The sequence below is a fragment of the Acipenser ruthenus genome, chromosome 38 (genome assembly GCF_902713425.1).
Source record: "Acipenser ruthenus chromosome 38, fAciRut3.2 maternal haplotype, whole genome shotgun sequence".
In the NCBI taxonomy this organism is placed as follows: Eukaryota; Metazoa; Chordata; class Actinopteri; order Acipenseriformes; family Acipenseridae; genus Acipenser; species Acipenser ruthenus.
The window spans coordinates 377,487-387,232 of NC_081226.1; the positions used below are offsets into that span (position 1 = coordinate 377,487).

The 9,746-nt window shown below is 44.8% G+C and overlaps 1 protein-coding gene across 1 annotated transcript; it reads left to right on the forward strand.

Annotated features, from left to right (window-relative positions):
• Window positions 1-3,460: 3,460 nt before the first annotated feature.
• On the forward strand, window positions 3,461-8,014 carry LOC117433815 (neural cell adhesion molecule 1-like). The gene is made up of 8 exons (XM_059009342.1): window positions 3,461-3,779; window positions 4,128-4,199; window positions 4,519-4,734; window positions 5,462-5,605; window positions 5,923-6,057; window positions 6,510-6,627; window positions 6,787-6,950; window positions 7,417-8,014. The coding sequence occupies exons 1-8, from the start codon at window positions 3,728-3,730 to the stop codon at window positions 7,665-7,667; spliced, it is 1,152 nt and encodes a 383-aa protein (XP_058865325.1). The 5' UTR covers window positions 3,461-3,727; the 3' UTR covers window positions 7,668-8,014.
• Window positions 8,015-9,746: the final 1,732 nt, after the last annotated feature.

Genomic DNA, 9,746 nt, shown 5'->3' on the forward strand with positions numbered 1-9,746 from the left:
TGGTTTAGTGGTACTGGGCAAAAAAAAATAATAAACTTTGTTCCAGGATTCACAGAGAGTTCTATTGTGGATTTGTTCAAATTATCAAATGTTGTGGTTTAGCTCCGTCACGCCGATTTTGATAAGTGCTGTTTTATTCAAATTAAGCCAACACAAGCTCGCGGATACAAAGGCATTTCTGATGGCCGTATCGCTTCAATACCAGGGTCCGCTACACGATTGGATTTGTGCACGACTTAACCCTGCCTGATGCAACTGTGTGCTTAAATATATCGTGCAAAAAGCCTTACCCATGAAGTACATTGTAACGATGCAGAATAACATTGTAATCACGTGTCAGCACGCGTGCATTTACAAAGTAACTACGCAGTAAACCGAGACTCATAATGGAAGGGGTTACCAATATCAATACCAAGTTTCATCACAATCTTTTTCTAGATGTCGGGAAAAAACATGCAGCCCGTGTGTTAGGTTTCCCCTGCAGCTCTCAGATAATGAGCGGTTTCCAGCTGACTCCCACACGGAAGGAGAACACTCTGACCTGCCGCTGTTGTTTTTTCTTGTGTAGGGAGGAAGGCTTTAACAGAGAAACGAAAGCTACAGGCAGCCAAGCACAGTTTCATTTAATGAATTCTATAAGCCACCACTGTTCCTGTACTTTCAAATCTACTTCGTGCAGACATTTCCTGCAACGACATTGTTTCATTCATTCAAGCGCTGGCAGTTCATAGAACCTCGCAAACTAATCCCAGGACATATGACCTGATACGCATTCCCATCCCTTATAAAAGATCCCCACAGCAAAGTGTAATCAAACACAGTGAAAGCATGGTAAAGCATTGTAAAGCACAGAGAGGTCTGGTAAAGCATAGGGAAGCATTGTAAAGCACATAGAGGTCTGGTAAAGCATAGGGAAGCATTGTAAAGCACAGAGAGGTGTGGTAAATCATAGGGAAACATTGTAAAGCACAGAGAGGTCTGGTAAAGCATAGGGAAGCATTGTAAAGCACAGAGAGGTCTGGTAAAGCATAGGGAAGCATTGTAAAGCACAGAGAGGTCTGGTAAAGCATAGGGAAGCATTGTAAAGCACAGAGAGGTCTGGTAAAGCATAGGGAAGCATTGTAAAGCACAGAGAGGTATGGTAAAGCATAGGGAAGCATTGTAAAGCACAGAGAGGTCTGGTAAAGCATAGGGAAGCATTGTAAAGCACAGAGAGGTCTGGTAAAGTATATTAAAACAAACAACCATGATACTATAACCACCATTACAGTAAAAGCTATACCCATAGTTAAAGCACAGTAAAGTGTAATAAAGCTCAGTAAAGGCATGGTAAAGCATAGGGGAGCATTGTACAGCACAGAGAGGTGTGGTAAAGCATAGGGAAGCATTGTAAAGCACAGAGGTCTGGTAAAGCATAGGGGAGCACTGTAAAGAATAGTGAGGTATGGCATCCCATAATCTATAAAGTGGCACAGTGTAGTTCAAGACGCTGTTGAAATTGAAGACACTCGTCAAAACAAAATGGTACCGTTACCTTTTAACAGGTAGGGAACAAAAATGAAGCTGAATGATGTATTCGTTCGCGTTCTGAGTTTTTAAAAGCGTATTTCTTACATGAAAATCCTTTTCCAAGCAAAGCAGTCATGCAATTTGGGGGGGGGGGGGGGGGGGGGGCACGCCTTGACCTCGGGGACGGTCCTCCCTCCTCCCGTCTCCCCCGGCTATGAGATTGTTGTTTCTGTAACAGCACATCCGCCTTGTTCCTTGACCTGTAAACAACAACAATTATCCAGACTGCAGAAGATCTATTAGGCTGGCTTGCTGCTCAGTAATCATGCCCTCAAGCCACACCCCCCCCCCCTTCGCATGCCAGGAAACATTCCTTACATAAAGGCACATGGGCGTTCGCTGAGGAGCGTTTCGGGGAAACTCACCGAGGGGCACGTTTCAGTGCGGGAAGGGAAATGCTGACACATCCAGTGGGCTCCCAAAGCACGCAATCATGCAGAATGCATTCACTTAGTCTAAACACAATTCCTTCGCTGCTGACATCATTTCGACATCATTTCTTTTGCTGAAAAAAAAAAAACTCTCACTCGGAAATTGCTTTTGAGGAGTATTCACTTAAAAATCGGCAGGGATTTTAAAAAAGAAATCCATTTGTTAATGAAAAAAACTGTCCTTCCTTCATGTTTACAATCAAGGCACCCCCCCCCCACCCCCCCATCAATGGCAGTTCACTTCCGCATTTCTGTCAGTTTTTTTTACGAAAATGCGCTTCCGATCGGTTTAAACAGACGTTAATCACCTTTGATTGGTACTCAGTTGTAAAGGTGAGGGAAGGACATATTTTCTCCTTTTGAAATCAACAAGTTAATGCATGGGTTTACTGAATACCTGCCGATAAACACTTCTTAAAAGCCATTTGGAGTACAAGCACCAGCACACCCCCTGTTATTCAGTATTACTGTGCAACACAGAGGAAGGTAAGCTGATGCGACAGGCAGCGTTGTGTAAGGCACTACGAATCCTGCCCCCTGTTGGTGAGATGAGATGAAAAGCTCTACATCCACGAAGATCAAATCCACCACGACACCGACGCAATTGGATCAATGGAATTAAACCCAGGGTCTTAAACGGGGTAATTGTTCAAATTCCTAATGAACCCCCTGGGCTGAATCCCACAGGAATCTGAGTTCTGAAGCCGTTCGTTGTGAATGAAGCCTCCCTGTTCATTCCCGTAGATCTGAATTACCCACGCGTTGATTCCGCGTTGCTTTGTAAAGCGCTACGCTGGGACTGCGAGAAGTGTTCATTCATCCGTGAACGTTGCCAAACCCAGTTTCTAGCATAGCTCGAAAACCCACTTTGCTAGCCCCAGGCACAGGACTTGGCTGGCTGCACAGTTTATTTTAGAAAGCGGCTGGGAATGTACAGTCATTTGTGAAAGTGGTTTTAGGAGAGGCAGGTGCGTAATTGTTCATCTGATTAAAGGCAAATATTATACGTTCCTGCACATCCTACTTACCCTGCATGACGTGTCTTGAATCACTGTGTATGTGCGGTTAAATTATAAACACATGTGCACTTTCACATCACTCCAATGTTACTATGCATAGTTGCAATGTAATGAGCAAATCACTTTGCAGGCTCTAACCCTAACCCCTTTCTGATACAATTGTGTACTTACATATACCAGAAAGATCTGCATTGTAATAATGCATAATAGCATTGTAATGCTGTCCAAGCACACATGCATTTACTCAGTAAACACAATACACAGAGACAGCTGGAGATTTCGTTAACGATGTCATGGTGCCCTTGAAAAATGCAGCTTTTGTAAGAGCTGAGAACAATGAATTAAAAAGCCCTAATTAAGCTAATTAGCTCACTTAAGGGTTTAGTAATTGAGAATTGGAATGAAAGCCAGACAGACACGGGGGGTCCTTGGGACCAGGCTTGGGAAACCCTGTTCTGCACAGGAAAAGGGAGGTGGGGAGGAGCGCAGTGGCGCCTCAGAGGGTACGGGAGTCTTTTGCATGATTTAGTTGTTTAGTCGATGGGGAAGATAAGGAGCAGGCAGGATGCACTGTGATTGGAAGATGTCTGGCTGGATGTTGTTTTTTGCAAAGCCTGGAAGAGTCTTCATCTGCTGGGCAGGCGCTCTGTCAGTTTGGGTATTTCATGACGTCTGCAGTGTTTCCAGCTGCTTTACTGAAAATCTGCAATGAAATCCATGCTCCTGTTTATCTGGGGGTTACTGCTGGTTACTACAGCAGGTAAATGTATTATTATTATTATTATTATTATTATTATTATTATTATTAAGTTAATACACTAGTTTGCACATGTATTAGAACACCCCATTGCTTCTGTAGTTTTGATTTACTGTGCCTGTGAAATCAAACCACCGGAACTGAAAATCTGGGAACATTGTCCAAATAGGCAAATTAGTGATGGTCTAATTTAATTGATGTCTTTAACAGGCCACCCATGCAATTCATTTAAAACAGTAAGAGAAAAGGAACACGGAGCCACGCGTGGTAAAATGCACAAGACTTTTTCACACATGCTCTCAGAAATAAATAAATAAATTAACTCACTACTTTTTCTCTTTTTGTTTTTAGAAACCAGAGTAGAAATCATCCCATCTCTTGGATATATTGAACTGAACGAGTCCAAGGTGTTTGTCTGTGCAGGTCTGTATTGTATTCGTTACTTTTCCCATGGTTATACTACACATTTACCACAGCTTACCGTGGATTGCCATGTTTTGTAATAACATTAATTCAGTTGCCGGTTACACTATGTACAGTCGCCTAATAATACCCTTACCTGCTCTAGAAACCAGAAATAACTCCAGATAAACAGAAGCACAGATTTAACTGCAGGTTTTCAGTAACTAGACTTCTTGAAATGCCCAAACTGACAGAGTGACCGCCTGCCTTTTAACAGAGGGTCTGCCCAGCGGATGAAGACACAGTTAAAAAATAAAAATGACACTGTGTTGCTTTTCAGTGGAGGGCGCTGTGCAGGAGATGAAATGGATCCACCCTAGCGGAAAACCAATCAAAGAGGGGGAAGACGAGCGACTCCAAGTGGAACAAGCAGACAAGATGGTCTCTAAGCTGGTGATCAGAGACGCACAGCTGCCAGACGCGGGCAGATACCAGTGTGTGTGCCGTTTTAATGAGAGCTACACGGAGACCGCCTTCGTCACAGTCACCATCATCCGTAAGAAACGCTGTTTGTTTCTGTGAGGTTTCACTGGAGGGTCGTGCAAATACTCCTGAGCACTCCTCTTTAACATGTTGTTAGGAGTTCTTTCAAATGGAAGAAATCCATTTCCCTTATCCTTGTTTTTTTGCCCTCGCTTACACAAGTGCTGGCGATAAATCAATGACTGTGGGTGCGTTAGGAAAGTAAGCCGCTCTGAGCAGTGAAAGAACCCACTTAACACAGTGCCCTGCTCCACTCTCTCTGAGCAGCTCAGAGGGGATTTCCGTTATCTGTTTATTTAGCAGACGCCTTTATCCAAGGCGACTTACAGAGACTAGGGTGTGTGAACTATGCATCAGCTGCAGAGTCACTTACAACTACCTCTCACCCGAAAGACGGAGCACAAGGAGGTTAAGTGACTTGCTCAGGGTCACACAGTGAGGCAGTGGCTGAGGTGGGATTTGAACCTCCTGGTATCAAGCCCTTTTCTTTAACCATAATGTGCCCAGTCTGGTTTAACAGACCTGTAAGATTCTTTACCTGTAAGATTTAATCCCACCACAGTCTCATTCTCCCAGGCAGTGTGGGGTAGAGTGTTGCAGGGGGACAGGTTAACGGTTACACTCTGGTGTACCAGCTGTGCTTAGAGAGAATGTTCCAGAGCTGTATTGTTTAAAACGGTGATGTGGGGGCTCCAGTTTGAAATACAATCGTGTTCCGTCTTCACCGGTTCTCGCTACAGAAAAGCCAACCTTTCTGAACCCCAAAACGTACCACGAGTTCCTGGAAGGTTCGGACGCGTTCGTTCCATGTGACGTCACCGGAATCCCTCAACCCCTTGTGACCTGGAAGCGCAAAGGACAGGATGTGATGCGTACAGAGGACGGTAAGTCGCATACTGTCAAATCATTTCATCATCACTTCAGATGGACCGAGACAAAAAAAAAGAAAGACGGTCTTAATGGCGTGAAGCTTTCCAATCTTGTGCTTGTTTACCAGGCTGTCTGACTGAATAAAACGAGGGATAGTAACCACAGGTGTGCCAGTAACCAAAGTGATATTATGAAGAGCTTCTGCCAATTGAATCCCATTATATTCATGTCAATCTGGTGATAACGAGCACAGGGGGTCATTAAACAGGGGTGATGTAGCTTCAAACGACTTGTATATGGAAAGTACAAATAAATCAATTCAAATCCCCAGGACGATTCCTGCTGACTGCCCAGGGTCTCCAGATTCGGGGGGTCCGGGGGTCTGACCAGGGCCTCTATCGGTGCGAGGGGCGCATCGTGGACAGGGGGGAGGTGCACAGTTTGGATATCTCTGTGGTGGTGAACGGTAAGAACGACGAAAAATCAAGAGCTAATCGATCCGTGATTTTCATTATCGTTTATCAACCGTTAATCATTAAAGAGCTCTTTCATTCAGCTTCAAACTGTATATCATTTAAAATGGTTTGAATTGCGATATGACTAGTTTAAAATGAATTGACTGGCCTCCGTCGCTGCTTCTTAGCTTTTAAATTCGGAAAGTGATGTTTTTAATGCGATTAACAATATAATCAATAACGGTATTGTGTTTTAATTCTGTAATGGGATCCCTACCCCTAGTCTTGCTGTAATTCAAGTGCCAGTACTGTGAATTATACGTTTACTTCTGCTACAGAACAGCGCCTTTCCCTGTTTGGGATCTACCTTTTCAGACCCCCCTGTCTTTAGAAGAGCAAACGGCAAGATTCCGATACGATAACCTGATTGGTCGATTTATTCCCCTCCCCCTCCCAATTCTAGCTCCTCCCACTGCCCGGATTCGAGAGGGGGAGGTCAATGCGATGGCTGGTTCTGGCGTCAATGTCTCCTTGACCTGTCTGGCAAATGGACACCCCCATCCTTACATCAACTGGACCAGGTAGCTAGAGCCGGCTTCAGTGCGGCACACTGCTATGCAATCTCGGACAGTCCTCCTTTATGAGCTGCGGTGTTGTTTCGTGGCTCTGTCCAATCAAACTGCCACATCTACAGCAGCACCTAGAATTTTACAGTATTCCCATACGTTGGTGTCTCTCAGGAACGGAGGTCCGGTTGTGGCTGAACCCGGGCGGTTTGGGTTTAACTCGGACCAGAGTGTTCTGACAATCTACGCAGTGGAGAAGACGGATGAGGGGCAATACACCTGCATAGCCACCAACAAAATCAACAGCTCCAGTGCCAACGTGACCCTGCACGTGTCAGGTACATCTGTATTCTATACCTTTTGGAGACCTCTTAATCCTTCAAGGGGATGCAGCCCTTTTAAAAGTTTCCCGTAGAAAAAACTTACTTCAATCAAGAAACTCCATAGATGATCTCTTTAAGATTAGACTAGACAGCATTACTACATTATACATTTTTTACTGTACAGTCTTTGCTCTTTGACCTCGCCTTTCGAGGTGCCCCTGCCTGTAAAATTAGCTTACAGATAAGCAAGGCTGACTGTAGGAAAGCCATGGGCAAGGGGGGGGGGGCAGGACAGCTGCTCTTCCTCCCCGTTAGACGAAGCCACAAAGCAGGTGGAGGCTGGGGAGGAGGAAGAGGAGAGGGGACGTAATGGATTAGTAATGTATGGCGGGTCATTGGCGAATTCATTTTTCATCACGTTGAGAGCGTGGGATTTAAAGCTGTAGGTAAGTTACTAATACTTTTTTGGGGTTTTTTGCAGCCAATCAAACAGAAGAGGAGTTGCCGTCACCCCACAGCACTCGACACACTGTGCAGGCGACCGACGGGCAAGCTGCTGTCGTCAGTATCCTGGACGGTATGAAGGATCAGCAGGCGGCGCAGCTGGCAGTTCTGCAAAGGCTGGCTGCACAGCAGGAGATCCTGGCGCGGAGAGTGGCAGAGATCGGGGCCGGGATTAGCCAGCTCACCGTTCTCCAGAGTCTGAGCCCTCCGGAGAAAGATCACGACTAGCCGGCTTCTGCCGTGCCCCCGGTCTGATCGCCGGGATCACAGACGGAAGACGTGTGGTTTTGTGCTGGAGGTGCTTCCTAAGAATCAGACGTGCGATAAATCGACGACCTCTTGAGAAAACTCAATCATCCATTGCACACGGCTACAGCCAGAATCTTTGCCTCAATAGAATGAACTCATTTTGCTTCATAAAGTCAATGCCTGGTATTTATACTATCCTGGGCTCAGGACACATGTGACCACAGTCTGTTTTTTGTATCAGATTATCAATAGATAAATCAAGGTGATCATGGTTAATTTTTTACCATATTTCATGCCATACATCAATGAAAACAGAAAGCTTGGCAGATTGTTATTATTTATCTCTTAGCAGACGCCCTTATCCAGGGTGACTTACAATTGTTACAAGATATCATTTTCACATACAATTCCCCATTTATACAGTTGGGTTTATACTGGAGCAATCTAGGTAAAGTACCTTGCTCAAGAGTACAGCAGCAGTGTCCCCCGCCTGGGATTGAACCCACGACCCTCCGGTCAAGAGTCCAGAGCCCTAACCACTACTCCACACTGCTAATTATTAATCAGTCATTTAGCATTTAGTTTTATCCAAAGCGACTCACAGAGACTAGGGGGGTGAACACTGCATCATCAACAACTGCTGCTGCTGCTGCAGAGTCACTTCCAATAGGAGCTCGTTTGTTTTATGACGTCTCATCCGAACATGACAGATATATTGTTCTGCAATACTAATATAACTTGTGTATTGACGTCAGCTGGTGGTTAAAGGTTAATAAAAGGGGCGCACGTGGTTACCGTGGGAACAATGTCACGGGATCTTCAGCAGACGTTAACATTGAGTAGATCGGTCTGCATGACTTATATGACTTTCTCGTGTTAGGGTGGGTTCTGTTAATATTAAACCGACACTGCATAGGAAGGACGGGAAAAAAAACCACAATGAAGCCTTGTATTGTCACAAAGTCCCCGTGCGTGTTTTCACAAGGCGTTGAACAAACACGATAGCATTCTCTGAAATACATACCTGGAGTTTGCACCTTTCCGTCGTTATTCATTTCAAGCACAGGCGCTTTCCATTCAAACACAAAGCGAAGGAGACGAGATACCTTGAATCGCACTCACTAAACAAATCATTAAAACCACACGAGCTTTCAACAACTCAAAAAGTCGTCTTCTTCAGGTGACGTTCCCCTGTGTAATGTAAAATACAGACACGAGAAAACTGTGCCTCAACTGCAGAGTCACTTACAACTACGTCTCACCCGAAAGACGGAGCACAAGGAGGTTAAGTGACTTGCTCAGGGTCACACAATGAGTCAGTGGCTGAGGTGGGATTTGAACCGGGGACCTCCTGGTTACAAGCCCTTTACTTTAACCACTGGACCACACACTGGACCACTCCTATGATCATTCAGAGAAAAAAAGGCACTTTGGGGGCACAAGGGCAGTCAGGCAGGTGTATAAGCCCCCCCTGTGCACGTCACTGCTTAGCAACAACTACACCTATACCGCTGTGGGGTCAGCGTTTGAAACGTTTATAGCAGGGTCTACGTAGTAGACACATTAAATACGTCACTAATCTCAGCTTTGTGTCTGTTTTACGTAATTTACTTAGATGTAGTGACGTAGAACCTGTTCGTAAGTGTTCGGTGGTTATGTTTAATTACGTTGGGACCGAGTTTACGGCACAGTGCGCGAGGTGGTGCCCACAGCCCAAATACTAAACAAAGTTACCTCAGAGATCTGTCCCATTCCGGGAAATCTGGGTGCACAAACCTACCGCAGGAATAACGCCTGCATCCGATGTGTCATGCACGATAACATCTTCCGTTGTTAATGACTTGGAACAAATATTCAAAGTGAAAGTCTGAAGAAATAAACGCTAAAGTTACACAAGTCCTCTTTTTTTTTTTTTAAGAGGAAGCTGCATTGACACATGGGCATTTAAACGTTAAACTTGTTTCTCGGTTAAGAAACTTCAACTACGTTTTCAGAACAATATAGTTGTAGTGAAAGTAAAAATAACGGGTTAAAAAGAACAAATGCTCCAAAGGAATA